We start from the raw sequence: 21,954 nt of genomic DNA, 5'->3' as shown, positions 1-21,954 counted from the left end.
ATCAACTTACCTTTCAAAAAAAATAATCACAATCGATCAGGCTTGATTTTTCGACAGGGATTTCTTGGAATTTTTAACTGTGTGTTATCAAATTCTGTTTAATTGATGAACCGAATATGCTGTGTCATTGTCAACAATAGCAGTCGAATAGCAGTCTTTTGTTGAATCGCCCTTTCTTCCTTGCTCTTTGACGATTCTAGCCTAGCTTTCGCTTAAATGCATTCATTGCAAAATTTCGTAAGACAAAACATTTCTCAAGTGTAAAATTATAGCTTAAACTATCTTAAAGTTTTTTTTTTTTGTTTCATTAAGGGAAAAAGTATGTAGGCAGGTACTAGATATATATGTAGGTCATGAATAAATAATTATATAATTTATTCACTTCATTTTGCGTCGACTTTTCAACATTGAAATGTATAGGCAATCGAAGAGTGAACGTACTGTATAACATTATATTATTTACTTACTGAATATGTTGTTAACATTCAGTTCATGAACTTTATGTTCATCGATTTTTATTTTTATACTTATTCTATTTTTTGAAGGACTCACTATAAAAGAAAACATAACGTTGGAAAATAGTATTTTTTATGTTACCGTTTTTCATTCTTGCATTTTAGGAAATCATTTGTAAGCAATGTAAACAGTAATTCGGAAAAGTTAATAATTTCGTGACTATTTAAATTAGTAGTTTATAGATTTCATGAATATCATTTTATACATTTATTATGTAAAGTATCTGTGGGTAACATGAAAAACGATTAGTGGAAGCAGTAGGAAATTAGTAAACGAAATAAAATCTTTCCAAACTGGTAAGTATACTAGTTTATAAAGTTCTTAGGGCCGGTATATTTTTGTCAAGGTGGCATGTTCAAACGTGTATTTTTTCATAATTTCGGGATTCACAACAGGAGAACTATAAAATAACCTGTTCCAAATAATCCTAGAGTCTCAGAGTGTATTTGGCTAAGAGGGTACCTTCCAGTAATACATCATATTCCAGATTAGCTGAATGAGCTATAAAAATAATAAATGTGGCTGTGGCTAGGTTGGAAGGTTCGCCAATCCTTCGAATTTTTCGTCGTAAATCTACGCTTATATTACCTTGAATTATCATACCTTTCTCATGGACTATAAACAGAATATAATATTTCGACGTAATACAATAAAATTATTGATTTTTTTCCAACTATAATTTCTTCAATTCACCTACATTTTCTATTTCTACGTTTCGTTTTGTTATTCTTGTTGTTTGTCATACATTTATTTAATCTTTTCTACACAAAAAAATTCTACACAAAAATTATAACAAATTATTATAATTTAAATATTTTATTTAGTCGATCGTGAATTGATATTGCATTGTAAGAACAGAAGAGATATCGTTTTGGTTAATTTAATTATTGGAAAACAGCCAATGTCATTATACTCAAATTATGTCTGGACCTTCATATACACATTATCATGATGTAATCATAAAATAAATATAAATCAGTCGAGCATTGTGTTGAGAGTTTTGAGTGTCTCATTTATGTTTTATGTGTGAAAATAATTGTGTTGTGTTGTGATATACAATACGAAAAACCATCAAACAAACCGATTTTTTGAATTTCAAAAGTGAAAATTTTGTGGTCGACATTCACAGAAATTTAATTAAATATGTGTTAGTTTTTGATGTATGTATATTAGATCGTGAGCCCATAATGAAATGTTATTCCGATGATTTTTGTCTGCTGTCTGTGAAAGATAATTTTGAAAAGGTAATTTTGTTAATAAAGAAAAATGAAATTTTGACCGTGCAGGTTTGATGTTGAATTCATTGAAAATCGAGTTTTTTGATACTCGTATCTTTAAGTTATTCGATTTAATTAGAAAGTTCTTGACCTTGTAATACATAGAAAATATTTAGTAGAAAGTTTGCAACTGTTGAAATGATTGAAAAATGAAGCTCAACTTTTCAATTTTTTGAACAGATTTTTCAATCTTTTTTAGAGTTTTATACTACCAGCGACTTCTTTGAATACGTACTGTGTTTTCAAATATTTGAACATAAACGGTTGGCAATCACAACAAACAAAAAATGTTCAAATACGAAAATTGAAACATGGAAATTGAAAAATGATCTAAACTGTATCAATTCTCCAAGAGACATAAAAACTCATAGTGCTTCCCCGTGAGCTACCGATCTATATGATACAAAGTAGGAGATAGATATAGATATTTTCATTTAAAACATTTCTAGTAAATTGTTTAAAATTAAATTTTCATGGTTTACTAAACAAAAATAAATTTTGTGTTATTATAACAAATGTTTTTCGTGTAATTAATAATAATTTTGTGTTCGTTTCATATATTCAAAATATTTGTATATTGTTAATTGCTTACACTATACTGATGTTCAAAGGTATAATTTTGTTTTGTTTTGAAAAACATGATACTTTGTTCAATAAAGGTTGTTCGATTATTATATAAACATTCGATCACGCGTTTGTTTGTGTTCAAGAGTGATTTTATAAGTTTAACTTGCCTGTACCCAGTGTATCTGTGTATCTGTTTGTGGCATCGTAACTTTGAAACAGATGAACCGATTTTAAATTTTTTCGGTGGAAAGGTAATTTGATCGAAAGTGTTCTTAGTTATTTTAAGTGAGACTTTAGAGTTTCGTTCACGAAACAACTAGAAAAGTTACTTAAGTAATTTTTCTTGAATATTATTTCTATTGAAACTTTGCTAACAATAATCGCACCTCGGTTAGACCTCATTGGTTACGATATCGCCACTGCGCAAAGCTAGAGAGCCTAAATGGCCGAGCGGTCTAAGACGTTTGCCTTCGACTGTTTGTCCGTTTAGACTTAGGTTGCGGGTTCGAATCCAGGCAGTGGCAGTGTGAACAATTTATAATTAATGGGAGTACAGAATTGATCACATTGTCGTCGCTTGGATAAGAACGAAGTAACCGACTCCACCCACATCGAAATGTAATTGTAAAATATGTTTGTAAATAAAGATTAACAAATAATGATGTGGGTGGCGTCTGTTATAGGCGTATATGTCAGAGAAACGGAGGTTAAACCCCATTATTATTATTATGAAACTTTGTAAAATTTGCCGGTTTTTTAGAGAAGATACGATACCATATTAGAGAAGTTTTTTAAGAAATACTGAACTTTTTAAGGCTTTGTATACATACTGCAACAACCAAACAAGGTACTTCAGTGCGTCTGATTTGATTATTTATCTTCAATTTACAACAGCATAGAGTTAAAATTTAAAAATTTTTAAACAAAATTATTGAATATAATTTTGCAACTCTGTGTATATACAGATAATTGCTTAGCAGAGTGGTACAGTCAAAGGTATTTTTAAAAGTATGGCAGTCTGTACAATTAATTAATAAGTTTTAGTGTTTTGCTTGTGCTTTGATAATTAGACGACTATGATGTTTATACATTTTAAATGTAAACATTGTTTATTAGTATAATTAATTATTTTAGGCTGAATACCTTTAATTATATTACTTTAATTGATGTTGTTATATGTAAATGTTCTTTTTATTTACTATGAAATCTCAAAATTTTGAATTAATAAGATATTATTTTAATAGAATTTTCTAGTTATAAAAGAAAATATTTTACTAGAAAAGTTCTCTTTGTTTAAAATGATCTACAATGAGTATTTCATTGCTTCAAGAATTTGGACCAAACTTATTTTTGGAATTGACTTTTTGACAAATGTATCCTCGTGGAGAATTTTTGTGTAAAATTTTTAGAAATTTTATTAAATGTTTTAAAAACAACTTCTTTTAGGTTAATAAACTAACCAGTGGTTCCGATTCGACTAACCCTCGTTGAAACGTATGTTGATTTAATCGCTCATTTGGCCAATGCTTAAGGTATATTTTAGTTGAAATAGCAGGGCAATTTGCTACAAATTTGTCGATAATAGTTGTAATCAAGTAAAAACCAAAATGTAACAATAAATTTCCCAAAAAAAATTTATTGCAAATTATACCACAAATGAAAGTGCAAAAATCAATCAATCATAAATGTATTACAAAAATTATTAAATATTATTTAATAATAATAGAAAATCAATAGGTATTTATAAGTCATTTTATTATATTATTTGATTGATTATAATTAAAATTCCAATCAATATTTATAATTAGTTAACAGGAAATTGTCAAATATTGATTTCCTTAGCAATGATATTTTATAAACGTTTACAATTACAAGTCAATGTAATAAGTAATAACACAGTTAAAGAAAGAAATACCTTAGAAATATCTACACGAATATATAAACTTTCCAACCGTTTCTACCTCCATATCAAGAATGCTAAAAAAAGTTATACCGTCTAAAGTAGATGTTTTCAAACTAATTGAAAAAGCCGAAATAAATCGAAAAATCGAAAAAAATTTTGTATTATCGAATTTGATAAAACTCGAAAAATCGTAAAGTTTATAAGGTAAGTTTTACCCAAAAAATTCAAAAATCGGGTTCATTTCTTTATTGGAGGGATATTTTTTTGAGACAAACGATACTTTGGATCGATTTTGGAAGTTATCTATCAGTCTAAGCGTTAAATGAACCCGATTTTTAAATTTTTTGGTTTAAAATTACCTTATATACCAAGTTTTATCGAAATTGGAAACATTAAAATTTTTCGGTTTTTTGCAATTTTTTTAAGGGCACTTAGATAAAAATCGAAAATTCGAGAAAAAATTTTTTATTGTGAAATTTGATATAACTCAGTTTATATGGTAAGTTTGATCCAAAAATTTCAAAAATCGGCTTTCAAACTTATTTCAAAATGAAATGACTTCTAATAATTGTTTCAAGGGTGCAACGTTGACAATTTTGACAAGAGTTAGTCTCTGTACAGAGGTTTGTGGCTTTTTACCAGTCCTTATTTTTAATTTTAATTAAAAGCAAAAGGATTCACAGAACTACCCACTCAATCAATGTATTTTTTTTCTTTTATATGAAAGTAATTTCCTTTTTAATAACCAGCGCTAGATCGAATTGCTATTTACTCAGAATTATATAGAAAGGAGACAGGCTTGTTCGCACGAATCATCCCACTGGAAGGAGTGTCCCAAACTTTTCTTCATCATGTTAGATCATAAGGTCAATGGCAATAAGAAACTCTTTTTTCGAGAAGGAGAACTTAATGTTATGTTCATGAGTGCACTCACTATTTTTCAATAAACTCTCCGGGGTACAGAAAAATACTTTTTCAGAACTCATTTGAACTCTACGACAAAGAGAATTTAATTCGATCTCAATAGGGAGATGTGTGTCCCTCCAACCCCTCCGTACGCACGGGCATGAAAGGTTGATATATTTAAGTATTTATACCTAAAGGATTAAATTTTTAATTAGCAAGTTAACTATTAATACTTGCGTGGCAAGCTCTTGGAAGGAGTTGTCGGTAACACAGTTTTAAAGAAAGCATTCGAGACTGTGGTGTTTCTACAAACTTATTCGAAAATAAAATAATCATCTTAGGAATATTAATGCATCTAAAGAAAATTTATTATGATATTTCCTATTATTTCTGATTATCGCTATTTCTGATTTAAAATTTGATTGTCAGTAAAGAAATTTATCATATTAAACGTATCTGAATTATATTTTCTACCAATCATATTCTATCCCTGCTCCGTTTACATGAAACTCACTGTATTGAAATTATTTCCACCAAATACTAAAATATTTAAAGAATATCAAATCAAATATTTGCATTTAACATGAAACATAATATCAATCCTATAAATAAATTATATTTTCTTTTGTTTCAGGTTAAAAGACGATAAAACAAAGAACTATCGGAAAACAAATGAGAAAATCAATAAACAAATAAAACGGTTGAATGAACCTTTAAGAAATTTTACACTCAAGTTTGGAAAACGTCTTAATTTAACGATATTTTGATAATTTTCGTATATACAGAGTGTTTAAAGTGTTGGTTAAAATATGTGTCTTATACGGATGCTGCATTTATAAATTTAAGTGTTACAATTTTTTTGATAATATTCTTAAAAATAAAGTGTTATTTAAATGTGTAATTATTGATAATTTTTTGTGATAAAATTGTGTAATATTTAAAATTAGTTAAATAGTGATTATAAAGTGCCATGCATGGTATTGATTTAGCAATATGGCCGAACCAAAGAAGGCATTATATTCTACATGTGTGGCCTGCTTAGGTTTTCTATGTTTAGTGTTAAGTGCTACAGCTGTTGGACTACCAATGTGGGGATATTTTGATACATTACATGGTAAATTAAAAAATTTTCAGTGTTTTTTTAGTTTAAAGTTAGATATTTTGAATTTTTTTCTATTATATAGTCGATTCCTTAAGGAATTTGTATTCAAAAATTGGCTTAAAGGAATTCACATAGGATTTAAGTAAAAAGAAAGTTTTTAATTAAAAATTAATATGATAACATTTTCCTTTAGTTTTAGTAAGAACTTTCTTGGTTTTAAATTTTATATAGCATTGGAAAGGTAATATTTATAATAGTTGGAAAGAGTCCTGCGCCGGAAACCCACCCACTGTATTTAACAAGGTCTGTTTTTGATGTCAATGTAACTATGGAAAAGTACAGTTTGAACATTATTTTCATGTATAATAGATAGAGATAGAGATTTTTATTATAATAAAATAGGCAGAAAAGAGCTTTGTTAGGCGGATGGGGGTCGACATATACAAGAAATAGGGTCACCGACTGACCGACACTTTGTTTTTAGTTTAATATTTTGGAATGTTAGTACTATTCTCAATGAAACCGTGGTCTTGGTGCCCGCTGCTCATGCCAAAGATCGTCAGTTCCAAACCCATTCTCGTTCATATTTATTTATTTTTAAATTTTAAATAAAAAGTACATGTATTATAGCGACAGGAGCATGGTTCCCACCAGGTGTCCCACGACACCACTCGTCTTATTTGATTCCCTTTTTTTCAAATGTCTTTGTGGTGGCTTAAATGCTAAAATTAATATGAAAAATATATGCTAATGGTTTTTCCAACACTGTATAATTCATCCTCTCTTGTATAAAACCTTTTATTAATGTTGTCGTCTTTTGTCCTTTTCTTTTTTCCATATCTGATAGAGTAATGGCATTATTTTATATACATTGAATGACTGATGATTATTATTATGCTGGTAGAACCTATTATTTTAAAAGAGTACTATTATTTTTTCCTTGTTACTTCATTGTACAAAGTAAAGAAAGTGTTGTAACCATATAAAATTCACTGTCGAGTTTTCGACGGAAATAACCATTTTGAGCCACTTTGAACCACTAGACTTGTTTCTTTCTTTTCAGACTTATTTAACGCAGGCGAATTTTTGATTTTTGTAATTATTTATTTTATTTTATTTCTTGTAAGTGATTTTAGACTAGATAAAATTTTAGATTTTCAGATCCATTCGCCGTAGCGTATACAAAATTTAGATATAAGATTTGTTACATCTAGTTGTGTATCTTCACTGTTTACTTTTTTGTATATCATCTATATGAAGCGATACAGAACTATTTTTTTGAGTTTATTTTGAACAGTTGATAAGCGTACAAGGAAATCATATGTTGCTCAGACTTTTTTTATAAAATCAAAATAATCATTTTGTTTGAGTACAGATAAAGTTGATAATAATTACTTCACTTTTGGTATTAAAAACTTTGAACAAAGGATTATTTATTACATAAAAGTGTACCTACTCTTACTATTGTTTTATTAATGTATCTATCTATAGGGGTATACTTTTAGCAAAAGGTAATACCAAGATTATGACGTTAATATTCTTTTGTGATTAATTCTTTTGAGATTAAAGATTTGTTTCAATTTTAAATGCATATAACTACTGATTAATAAAAATCTATTTTAAAATCGACTTTTTTTTTAATTTTTATTGTGTAAAATGCAATTTTACATACATTAGAGCAAATTACATCATTCAATTAGAGCCTCTTTTTACCCTCCTTGTAAAAATGTAGGTATTAGAAATTTTTTAATGCCCATTCAGTAAAAACCTGGCTGAACACTTAAAATTTGCATCGTTTGTGTGTTTGTAATCCACTACATGAATTAAAACACTCTTTTTTCTTCAATTTTCTCAAAAATGCATTTTTTATGTTTCGAAACCCACAGGTGTCTTAGGATTATGTTGATAAAATCATTTTTCACCATAGCTAAGTTTTCCTGAACTTATTTCTTTTGCAATTTCAATAAAATCAATAAATTACGTTGTCTGCTTATACTTCAAATAAATAAAAAAACTTTTGCTTTTCGAGAAAACACCTATACGTTTGATGAAAATATGTGGGAAAGATTTTGAAAACAAATTATATAAACGACAAAATATAATTTAAAATAATTAAAACTTTTGTATTTCTAAAAATAAACACTTATTAAATAATTTAATTTTAATTGTGTACATAACAAAGTTAATAATATATAACAAAACACTTCGCCCAATTGGAGAAAGAAACAACCACTGGTGTTAAAGAATCAAATGACTCTCATGACATTGATATAAGTTTTAGGGTAGACTTCATGAACATTATAAAGAATTTTTGGGAAATCGATTTAAATCTCAATTTATTGACCAAATAGGTAAGCAATTTTGATTATCATGTGAAGGTAGCATTAATCCGAAACTTAAACTGAGAAATTTTTTACGCACTGACTGCCTAAAACATAGAAATCTGAGTACAAAAGATTTTTAGTAACAAAAATTTTATTTATATTTGTTAAATACATAGAGATTTTCTTTTTGAGTAGATTTTGAAAATTTCAATTGCGTTTATGTACCTTCTTTGAAAGAAATATCCCAGAGAACAAGTTTTCTGTGTGCATGGAAGTAAAACAAAATGCGTAATTTAATTAACAAATCAATTACTCTAAGAAAAATAACTTGTATTAATGGAATTTATTTAGATGATTTTTGTATATTTTAATTGAAATATGTTTCTTTCATTATTATTCTGTTCTTTCAATTACCAAAAGAAAAAACCGCCAAACATTTATTTTCGGTAGACCTGTTTTCAACACGTATTATGATGCATTAACAATAAATTTTATTGTTTAATTGTGTATTTACCAAATAAATATAACTACTTTTTTTTTAATACTACTTCTTAAATAGGAATGGACATAAAATTAAATTTAGAAAATTTTAATATCAAGAATGAATCGAAAAATAATTAGGCATGTGAAGTAGATGAGGCGTTTCGATTCATTTTTGATATTTTAAATTGAGCGCCTCTAGCTTTTACAAATAATCGGGTATGAGTGACTCATAGATAAAATTATTTTCTACTTTTTAATTGGTATAATAAAAGCTTATTCCTTAAAAAGTAATTTTTATTAAAATTTTTTAAATAATAAATAACATAACTACTTTATATATTCCTTCTTAGATGATTAATTGAATTATTTATTAGATTAATTATTATATCTTAAATGTGACGTATTTAAGAGCATATTAAACGTTTTAAGAAATCGAATATATTATGTCTCCTTTAGATTATTTTATAATGGAATCATTTTATAAATGTAAAAGGGAAATAAATTATAGAGTTATATTTGTCTAGATAAAACCTCAAAACCACAAAGTTTTTATTCATTTGTTTAAATAATTTTTGTATTAAATACATATTTTTCATTATTCAAATACGGGTATAATACAAAGTATAGTGTACAACGTATTTAGCTTTGTTTGTAAATATAATTTTCTATATCTTGAAACACAAATCTTTGATCTGCAGATTTACCTAATAAATTGATGGTGACTGACCGTAAATAAATAAATCTTTAAGAGAAGAACACACACACAAATATAAATTACTTTAAAGCATTGATTGTACTAAAGAGTAGAAAATAATTTTTGCTATGAATTACTCAGTTAAATATTTTCTATTTTTTAGTACAGTAAAAGATTGCCTTTAAAAAAATACTTTTTATTTAAATTTTTAATCAAAACTAAAAAAAGTTATGTATATTAAATATGGTGGAAGAGATGGAAAAATCAGATCATGCTTACATGACTTTATAAAAATGCATTGTCATACGATTTACATATATTATCTATATTCTTCTCAGCAAACTCTTGCATTTGATTAATAAGTCTAAAATATTACGTCAAGATTTGACCCGAACCTACATCATAAACGTACACACAAACCTTGCAAGTAAAAGATAAGCTTGTAAAATAGCTCGCCATAAAAAACTCTGATTTATACATTCAAAAACACATTTTGAAATGTTTCGATATATTTGAATTTGAGAGAATAATTAAATCACCGCTTATAAAATTTCTCGTAACTTGATAAGGTTTGCAAATTTATTATTTACAAAATATGTTCAACATTTTGTAAAAAAACTTTAAATACGAATAAACCTTTATTTTAATTAAAACATTCACATAAACAACCACAAAAGGTTTAACAAACTGATGAAAAGTCTATGTTTTTGCTATCTTTGTACGATTGTACTTTTAAAATCCCCGGCTCAATGTTTAAATAAATATCTTATATACCTACATATTGTTTATTTTAATGCCAGTACAATTCAAAAGCAGTGATTGTAAAAATTTAAAGTTATTGGGACATATACTTAAGTGCAGTTTCCTAATATTATATTTCTAGATGTGATTTGAATATTGTTGAGTAGGAACAATCGTAATATGAGCTAAAATCAGCGATTAGTTTCAACGAATTGAAGATTGGGTGTATATCAGAAAAAAGCTCAGAATAGTAAGTATAGCATCTTATGAAATCTTTTTACCCGACTGTCAAAGAGTAGTTATGCTTTTTGCGCGTATCTTGCATGTATGTACATTTGTTTGTAAATTTCTTTATTACCTCGTATCTTACAAACGACTTGATGGATTTCGACAGTTAAGATATCGTTATATTCGTCCTAAAAATCCAAGTGTCCATGTTGATAGGTGTTCAAAAATAGGTAAAAAAGGAGAAATGGTGGATTTTTGGTTCAAAAAAATATTTAATTGCTATACTTGAATTGTTAAACAGACAATCTTCTCGAATTAAATATTGATATCGTTGACTCAAGAAATATTTCCTGTTATAATAATATTGATCACGATTATTATCAAGCAATTTTGTCGGAATTTTTCATCGTTGAATTGGGTGGATATTGACTTCTGACTATTTTTTTCAGCTACATTTAATGTCAACTCACTAATAAAGAAATACTATCCTAGACGTAGGTGTAGGCTAATTAGGCTGCAAACTAGTATAATGGATATTCCTAAATTAATTATAGTTCGTGTGTACGACAGTTATGTTTTAAGAATCATGCTTTTTATGTGGTTAATTTTTTAACAAGGATATACAACCACGCAAAGAAGACATTCGAAAATACTTCGTTCTAGTTCTTAAAGTAAAAGCATGTTTCTTGTGTGTCATTTATTACTTACAAGAACATCTATTCCTTATGTTCTTTATTAAAACACTATATTTTGAGTAAAACAAAAACATTGGGTAATTTACTTAAATTTTCACAGAAGTACGTTTTAAGGGGTAACTATCACGTAAACTACAATAGATTGACGTTTGATTTTAAATTTATTAAGTTACTAATAGTTTTAAAACTTTGAGAGTTCTCGATGTAATTTTGAAGAGAAAACTTCGATATGTAATGTATGTACTATGAGTAACCTAGGAAAATAGTTAAAGCTGTACAATATACTATTAACTATGTAATTCTGATCTTTGGTAACTTTTGATTACTGTTCATAGATGTCGTATTTCATTATTTATAATAATTTTCAAATTATGAAATTAAATGAAAATTTATAAAAACACACAGTTATTCCAAAGTTTTAAGTTTTCACTTCCCTCGACAGTCCCCATGACTGACTCTCTTATTTAATCTCAAATTTTGTTAGAAAGAACTTTGCTTCACCGATTTGTCTGCCTGTGTAAATGTTTGGGACGTCGTATCTACTAAATAGATGGGATTGATTTTAGAAGCAGCTTGGTTTTATTTTAAAGCTTTATTCAGGATTTGCCGTTTAATTATCAGCTCATTTTCACAATTTAAAAAACGGTAATAGAAATCCTGAGGAGCTAGTAGAAGTTATGGATTTGAATTTAATTGTTATCGTCCGAAGTTTGAAAACATCAATTGCTATAAATTTGTGGATGTAAAAAAATCTCTACCGCGCGTACAAATTTAATCCTGGACAGAGAACGTGTTCGGATTTCTTTGCAAATGTTGTTGTCTATTCATTACAGCATCAACGTATAATGTTAAATATTTATACGTACAATTTAATATAATCTTTGTTTTATAGTTCTTTTGTTTAAGTGAGTACAAAAAAAACACTCTTAAGGAGTTTGTATCTTTTACCCTGGTAGCTTTCTCCAAACTGAATCGATTGTTTTGAAAAATAGCGGAAAACACTGTCCATTAAATTATTTTTCAAACAAACAAAAAATCAAAATCGGTTCATTCACTTTATTAGCTGCAATGGCACAGCCGCACTTAGCGGTCAAATTTATAATATCAATATTTTCAAAAAAAATTTACTAATAGTAATACTCAACACTTAAAACGTTTGCCTTCGGGATGACCTGGTTTATACTCAAAACTCGATTCATAAAATTATATTCGCAATAGCAATTTTTTTTAGCAAAATTTAGAGTTTGTATTGAAACTAACTCGCTCACCATTTTCTCATCGATTTTATAATTCACGAATGATATGATTATGAAAAATTATTTCAAACAATTACTCTACAAAGGTTCATCGAAAGTATCGAATCCTTAGAAAGTCACTGAATTCCTACTTGAATAAAGATTTTATTTTATGCATATTAAACCCAGTATTTTTTTTATCTACAGTTTATGTTGTTTCATAATATGTTCTTGTTTCTTAAATAGATGTAATTATACAATTTAAGACAAATTTTTGTAGAGATCCTTTTTTGTTAGATTTCATCAACAATTTCTTGTTGTATGTTTTTTATTTTCGTTTATATTCTACTAAACATTGAAATAAATATTATTCTGTTAAACATACAAGATTAAATTGACATCCATTAATCTTTTAACATACCCCTTCTTTTTCTATAACATTTTTTCAACAAAAATTTTAATTGAAATAGTGGATTTATGTATATTCCAATATATAACGAAATGAAAAACTTTTTTGTTACAGTTGTGTTACGAATTGAAAAACGTCAAAGATGAGGGAAAAGTGCTAGAATCAGATCTTCTTTATTAAATAGATACTCTAATATTAGTTCAAATATTGCTGACTTTTCTGTATTTCTCTTTAAGAAAGCCTTAAAAAAATATTACTTACAAACTTGATTTAATTTTAAAAACTTAGACTTACACTTCAAGTTAGTGTTGGGCTGGAAAAACTCTGCAATACAAATTTAAAAAAAGTACTAAAGTACTAAGTAAAGGTGATGTTATCTCTTACCTAAGGGTTTTGGAACTATGTTCCTTATCGCATGTTATCGTTCTGATTTGTGTGCTGGCTAGGAGGTAAAACCAAAAAGTGTAACAAAAAAACGACACCAAAAATCGACATAACTGGTATTTAGGAAACTAAAACTTCTTCAATCGATTCAGATTGCTATGAATTTTGAGAAAAATCGTTGCGTAATAATATCAATATGTGCTAAAAAGACCGGAAAGATCAAAACTGGTGATTTATCCTCTCAATAATTATTTCTGTAAAATTAAAATTTACAGAAATATTTACCATAATTGATTTTATGAATTTTTATAACTGTAAAAATGTGTTTCGTCGAAGGATGGTTCTTTAACTTTAGGCTTCACAAATCTGTTACAATATTATAATATTCACATATTTTAATAATTAATATTGAAATTTATTTTTAGGCAGTTATAGAAAGGTATTTCATCATCGAGGAACTTAATGTCCGAGCCATTAGGGTCGAACTTACATGAAGTACTTGTTAAAACTGTTTTTAAACATTGAAAATACTTCATTATAATCACAGAGCATCCAATAACAACTGCTATTTATTTGAATATAAAGTTCAACTACAAATTAGATAATTACAGGATAAAAAGTGTTACAAGATATTATTTATTTGTCTACTAAATACGATTATTTACTTCTATGACTGGTCCCATATTAACAAATTAGACACTAAAAAGTAAATAGATTAGTATATGTAAACAAGTAATTTAAGTTTATTATACTTAACTACTGACGATGTATTATTGTGTTTGAGGGTATAGTCTAATCTACAATGAATTTTACATTATAATTTTTTAAATCTGTCAGTAGTATAATCATCGGGTAATTTACCTTTGAAAGTTTTCCGGTAGTTTTGAAAATGGGTGATTTTTATAGATTTTGAGGTACTCTTTTCTTATCCATTGTTGCCTTGTATCTTTGCCGCTAGCGCCGCTATATTGGAAAAATTGATTCGAAAAGCAGTTTTTTGACAATAATCCCTTTTCGAGTCATTTTACGAGGAAAATATACACATGCAAAATTAAACCTCAGAATATTTCCTACAATTTATGTTAAGTAAATCAAAATATTTTCGGCGTACGAGCGCCGCAAAGTGATTAAATGAAGTGAAAGATTATACATTTTGATTCGGGTATCCAACATTAAATAACTTAAAAAGTTGACGTTTTTTGAAAAAAGTATTTCATACACTTTTAAGAGCAGTATAATAACCCTTGGAAATGAAAAAAGTTTCATATCATTTGTACGAAAATTAACGGAGTTATAATGAAAAGATGGTGGTTTCTCTTTTTTTTATTTTTTATGCAGCACAAAAACTGTTGAATTTACCACGGAAACTAAAATTAAGCTTGCTGCTTTCCAATTTGCTTTAATTATGTACTGACAACATGCTCAAAAAGTTTTAACAGTTTCGGATTAACCTAAATAGAGAAAAGTGTTGACTGCAGTTCATTCATATTTCAATCATAAACATATAATAGAAACAACTAATATTTAATATACGTTTAAATATTTTCTTTTTGAAAAATAAAGAAAACTTGAAATATAAAGAAATAAGTCATACAAGTCACATACAATGTTTATGGTTATATTATTTAATAGTGATAATAAATTTTAGTATAATTCAAATACAGTAAAGTAGTTAAATTGTAAATTATTTAACGTGACTTGCGCTCTTAACGGACACATTTTAAGAGATTGTATAGTGTTGATTATTAGATTATCAACATGACATTCAAATCTATTATTTAATTTGGTACATAGAAATTATTCAACATATATTACCTCCATGTCAATTTAAATTTAAACTTATCCACTACCCATAGTTACCTATATTCTGTTAAATTTCATCAACAGAAATTGAATAGTATAATGTGTGCTCCATGTTGTGAAACTTGGGCGAAAAGTCTGATCAATAATTTAACTAAAGTTATAGTTTCTCTTTTATATCTCAATTGTGTCTTCTATAGCGTAAATTTCTCAAGAACACGGCTGTTTTAAAATATTAGAGTAAATGGCAGAGGATATGGTGGCTGCAAGATTATGGCAGGTACTGTGTAAACTTCTCAAGTTAAAATCTGAAGTACCGGCAGATGGTTGAAGACAGCGCGAAGATACCTGAGAGTGTTGATAGCATAGTCAAGTAATAGTGATAGTGATAGCCGCATTACTACAACGCTGAACTCGGACCAACTTTTGGACTTACTTAAACCGATCTCATACACCACAGCAAAAGAAAGTAAATCCAACTAGGCTTTGTAAAAATACTTTTAGGCAGCTGGCTGTCTACAGATTGTAGACTTTTTGGCCTGATAGAAAAATCCTCACAAAAAAGAAAAGAGAAAATCAATATGAAAAATGAAAACTATAGATAGCTTTATGAAAACCGAAAACAGAAAAAAGATTCAGATTTGGAATCAATGATGCGGAAATATGAATTTGAAAAGAACCCAACGCGACAGAAGATATATAACTTGTAACCTTAAAAAATAATTTAAAAGCTTAAGTTATTTTATTTTTATTCTATTAAAAATTCTTCTTGAAACGATATTTATTTTTGCGTAAGAAGTTGCGAAACAAATGATGTTAAAATGTTATTTCTTTTTCCATTTGAAAATAGTATTATTCGAAAACCAATTTATCGTTAACAATCAAGAGTAAAGTAAATTAAATATTTTAAGAAAAGAAGTAAATACTTCAAACTTTAAAATATCTTTTGAATTAAAAAGCTATTTAAAAAGTTCAAATATTTTTATATAAAAACTCTCAATATATTTATTACACATCGAGAATTGAGCAAGCAAAATAAAAATCTTCAACATAAATAACAAACAATTTTACTTGAAAAGTAAATGTTTTTAAAATAAGTATGTGAAACTGGAATCACTATAGTTTTAGACTTTGAGTCACGGAAAAACAATTTCAGACCATTTATTATAGCAGGCGGTGACCTTTATCTTAAAATAGAACTACCATAACCATAGTTATTTACAATAATACTGTTCGGGTGTACGAATAACATGTTTAATAAATAAAAAATGCCTTTAATTCACAAGCTTTTATTGTACCAAAAAGTAGAAAATAATTTTGTAGAAGTCACTCATACATTTCATTATTCGTAAATTTTGGAGTCGCTTAATATAAAAATTGAGTAGCAAGATTCCACCCGAACAAACATGCATACATTGCTAGTGGAATAAAATCTTGTAAAAATAGCAAATTCATTTAATAGGTTATTCATTCCATAGACCATTCGTGCTTTTTTTAAGATTTAAACCTGCTTACGACTGCCGTATTAAGTGATTAACGTCATTAGTGATTTTCCCAGTAGTTTAGCAACCAGTTAAAAGGTTTGATAACGTAATTATTGATACGAAAGTGATAATCAAAGGTAATCAAAGGACAACTAAAATAAGTTGTTAGGGACCTTCCGACGGTATCGACATTTTGATGAATGAGAGAAAATTAGTTAGTTAAAAAATTAATCCTGTAGCAAAAGACTATCTTTTTTCATTTCAATACCTACGTGATTCAATAGGGTATTCTACTATTTTTGAAAAAGTACTTCAAAATGTTGATTTTGCTAATAAGAAGCCACCAAAAATTTATTTCGGAAAAATACACACGCTTTCTTGCCAAAAGCTTAAATTAAATTTTAAACCTTTTTTAAACTGTCAAAAACGCGGGCATACAATTTGATGACGTAATATCGGTATCATTATACGAAATAACACAAATGAATTTGACAGATATATTCATAGACATCTAATTATAATAAATATAAATACTGATTATCTATGGATATATTATACCCAGCTACACTGAACTAACTGATGGTCTATGGCTCATACCGATATGACATCACAGCAGGGCTTGCCCGCGTTTTAGGTCACGCGATAAACAGTTTAAAAATTGCGATTTTTAATTTAAATATTTTAAAAGAAAAATGTGCTTTTATGACTCGAAATTAGAATATTAAAGTATATTTTTACATAAATTTTAACTTTTTTCAAATTTCATAATTTATTTTTGACAATACCCTATTAAGTGTGCCATTCTGTGAAACAATTTTGTTATGAAATTTCATGTCAGTGTTTCCTAGTCTATTGGATAAATAATGTGAATTAATCTGCTCACAAATAATAAAATTATTAACATAAAATGTATAAAAAATTGTTATTTCTAATTATTTTTTATTATTTAATGAAAAACTGATTAGCATAATGCATCATAATATTTATTATTATGTATGTAATATTTTCAATACTTTTAAAATGTACAGGTTTTACAACACCAGCAAAGTGGGAATTTGAGTACTGCATTGAGGAAGTATTTATCATCACATTTAAAATGCATGTTTAAATTAATTTTAGAATATATTATGATGATAAACACAAATTAAAATCAGGAATTTAACGATGAATTTTTTTTACGTTTTTAAAAGGTATGAATAACAAAAATTGGAAAAGGCTTTTATTCTTATTATTAAAATTTTTCGTTTCGAAAAAAAAATTGGTTTTCAAGAGTTAATTTGACAGCTTAAGTATTTCTTATCGGCTTACTACTGATCATAATAAACGACAGTGTTGTTAGTCAGAAGTGAAATATTAAAAGATAAGGGGGGGGGGGAGATGTTTTACCCATAAATGGGAAAAAATTTATTATGAACTATTCAGTATTAAAGATATTCAGACTAGTGTAAAACTTCACAGGATTCCGTTGCCAAAAAAAAACTAATAATTTCAGTATTTTTAGAATCTTGAAAGCTTTAATAAAGTGAAACGAAAACACAATAATTTTACCTTGTAAGTGTGAGTGAAATTATTTTCATTCGAAAAATGTTTTGAATGATACTCCACGCAATAAGATCTATCAAAATTTAGGTTATTTTTGTAAATAGGTTGAAATTTCGACGGATAGCTCATTTCCCTATGAAAAACTATGAACATTTTGCTGTTAGTTTTTATTTATACAATAAATCACGATTCTGATCAGTATATAGTATTACAGTTCCTCCAAGTTCCTCTTATGGACTTTTTTGTTTGTTTTAGTAATATGTCCTCATATGCACATATGCAAAAACTTGTTTACATAACTTTTTTAGTTTATTCTGGGTTTAGTATGGGGGTATGCATGCTAAAAATCTCCCAATTTGTGATAAATCGCCAAATCTCGCAACACTGTCGAAGTCCTATAAACTCCATACTGAAACCAGGTATATACTGAGGTATAGAGAAGTGTGAAGTTCAGATCAAACCTGGGCAAAAATTACCAAAGTCAAAAGAAAGACACTTCTTTTATACTCGATTAGGCTACGGAGTCCTACAAACTCACATGTTTTATTAAAAATCAGTTTCTAGATTTTGTAGTTACTTGTTTGCATCCAATATTAAAGTGAATATATTTTATACCTTGTTGACCTTGGATTTCAACTGGCGTAAGAACTTTAACAACAATTTGAATACAACTTAGCTTAACTAGCTAACACACACTAGATATAAACGCTGACTAAGTGTAGTGACTTTAAAAAAGAGAAAGTGTTTAAAAATATTTTTCAAAATATAAATATTATATTCCTATATTCTATTTTATATTTATAATTATTTTAAACAATGAGTAATCGTTGAATAATTTTATAATTTAATTATTTATTATTACTTACTTATTTGTAGGTACAGTCATCAACTAGAGTTTATAAATAAATGTTAATTAGTTTTTAAACCTAGATACTTCTTACATAAAGTTAGCACCTTGGTTTATTTCAATTTTTCACAGCACGGATCCAGCGTAAGTAAATCGAGGCCATTATTACCCTCAAAAAAAATAAGGAAGTCAACTTTTTCTTTAGCAAGTATACACGATACAATGAACTAGCTCGTGGGTTCAATAGAATATCTCAAAAATTCTATCCAATCAACGCTTGGTAGAGATCAAAACATACAAATGAAATTCACAAAATTTAAAAAACCCTTTGAAATTTTTCGGGTACAGAACCCTAAACTCGCACTTTAAACATCTAAGAACACTCTCCATTAAATTACCTTTCAAACGAGGCGCTCCGGTTAGGCGTTACGAGGCCACAGACAGACAAACACATAGACACACAGACATATACACACACATAACGGTCTTCCCTATAACACCACTTTTTTTAAGCTTGGGGTTAAAAATAGCAATACGAATTCTTTGACGTCCATAAATATTTACATAAGATTTAAGTACTGAATTTGAGGGTGTGTACTTTATCCAGCTCTAGATACGTGTTTAACTGAAGTTCATTTACGTTTAAATTAATTAATGCAACAATTAAATTTATTTTATTGCTGATTCTAAAAGTTAACTTCTTGGGTATGCAAAAAAGAAGATTTGTTTATTTCCTTTGCTTGCACAGAAAAATTATTGGGTGAATTTTGATGAAATTTCAAAATATTTTAGCTCATATATCAGAATAGGACATATGATATAATTTATTTTTATCATCTGGGAAGACGATAGGATTGCAGTTACGCAATCAGCTTGTTTTTGTATAAAATTCATACAAAAGTGTGATTATGTAGAAATATTATTTATTCAAAATGATAATAGTAGAAAGAAGCTTTTTACATTTTGGAAAATTTATCTATAAATAGTCGTATAACGATGTTTAATATTTTATTTAATAAACTTTTGTATAAAAATGATATTTTTAGTTTTTAAGTAAATATTAGGAAGAAAAAAAAATATTATCCTACCTTTTTTAATGATATAAACGTAGGTTTAATGTATACATTATTGTTTACATAAATACATACATATTTTTGTTTACATTACAAAAATGTCCACCTATGTTTTTATTTAATAAATAACATGTTTACATCCGATATGTGATCATTATATAATTTTTATATGGAGAAAATTAATATTTTAAGCGAGCAAAACGTAAATCACAAATTTCCTTAAACAAAAAGTGATTTAAAATACAATCTCTTATTTAAAAAATGAGAAAAGCTATTGTTAAAATTCATCACATTTATTGATATAGTTAACGAAAGTTTACAGGACTTTTTTTCATAAATTCTAAAACTACTATTATACAATAAATTTACAAAATTTAAAAAACCTCCGACAAACGTTTCGGGTACCGTACTTTATACTCGCACTTGAAACATGCCTAAGAACACTCTCCATTAAATTACCGTTATCCTTATAGCTTTCTCTAAACTGAACAGATTTGAAGATCATCGCCTCTTTTTTCGTTGTTTCGGATACATAATTCTAAACTCGGACTTAACTAAGAACAATCTCCATTAAACAAACAAACCAACAAAATCAAAATCGGTTCATTCGTTTGGATACTACGATGCCACAGAGAGACAGGCAGATGAACAGACAGAAACATATAGCGGTCAAACTAATAACACACCTCTTTTTGATTCGGGGGTAAAAAATCAAATTCGTTCGAAAAGTGAAGGATTTTATATCGAGTTAATGGAAAGGTGATATTTATTGGATAAACAGTTGGATTATGATATGAATATAAATGTTATTATACCAAGAAATGCCAACGCCACATTTTTCATAGAATTCTGCATTGGTTACAATAATTTATTTATATATTGAAAAATACTTTTAGTAACATACAATAATTAGAATATTTATAGGATATTACACGTACATATTAATTTTAAATAATCAAATATACAGAATGTCACAGAATTTTTTATAATAATATGAAGATGAAGAATGAAATATTCCCTGTAGATGACTTAAAACTTATCTTATACCGTTATTTGCTAAGCAAGATTAAAAAGAGGTAAAAAATGTTCCCGAAAAACACTCCACTTTCCCCAGTAGAAGCTTCTTTTTTCTAAAATAGTTCATTTTAAAAATTTTCAATACTGTAAAGTTTGGATCACAAAAATCAAATAAAGAGAAAAGAGGGCGGAATTATCAAACGAAATACTCACTGCTCTCTCCTCCTTTTTCTGTTTTTCGCTTCCTTTTGCTCCTTCAAATAAAATGATGTATACATTTTTCGATCTAAGTACTCCATTTTCAGGGTTGCGTAGGAGGGTGTAGGGAATCGTATAAAAATATCGATGGAAATTGATTATTGGAATAGTTTAGTTATTTTACATATAGAAAATAATATCCCACTTTTAGATAACTTAAAATTTTTAATATTAAAGATTTTTTAATTGTATCATTTTATTTCTTATTTTATTACAAAAAGCCTAAAATTTAAATACATATAAGTATGTGTTCAAATAAAAGTTTGATTAAAATGTGATATTAATTTTATAACCATTTTTTCTCTTTTTATGGTTGATGTTGAAGGCGAGGAACGAAATAAAAAATGTAAAACTGTTTGATGAAAAATCAAACATGTATCAACCTCATCCTCCCTATAATAATAAAGACTCGCGAATATGACCTTCACAAATTAGATCAATAGCTTTTTTATTTTAATAATAATATATC

General features: G+C 27.5%; 1 protein-coding gene and 1 pseudogene across 1 annotated transcript in view; one reads left to right on the top strand and one right to left on the bottom strand.

Moving 5' to 3' along the window:
- Positions 1-2,660: 2,660 nt before the first annotated feature.
- Positions 2,661-2,791, bottom strand: LOC123299389 (annotated as a pseudogene).
- Positions 2,792-6,117: 3,326 nt separating this feature from the next.
- Positions 6,118-21,954, top strand: part of LOC123297729 — a 124,308-nt gene continuing 108,471 nt past the window's right edge. The window contains exon 1 of the mRNA XM_044879490.1: positions 6,118-6,283. Within this exon, the coding sequence (XP_044735425.1) occupies positions 6,163-6,283 (121 nt within the window). The 5' untranslated portion in view covers positions 6,118-6,162. The remainder of the gene's footprint in view (positions 6,284-21,954) is intronic.

This window comes from Chrysoperla carnea, chromosome 4, assembly GCF_905475395.1.
Source record: "Chrysoperla carnea chromosome 4, inChrCarn1.1, whole genome shotgun sequence".
Taxonomy (NCBI): domain Eukaryota; kingdom Metazoa; phylum Arthropoda; class Insecta; order Neuroptera; family Chrysopidae; genus Chrysoperla; species Chrysoperla carnea.
This window is presented reverse-complemented; position numbering and strand designations above follow the sequence as displayed.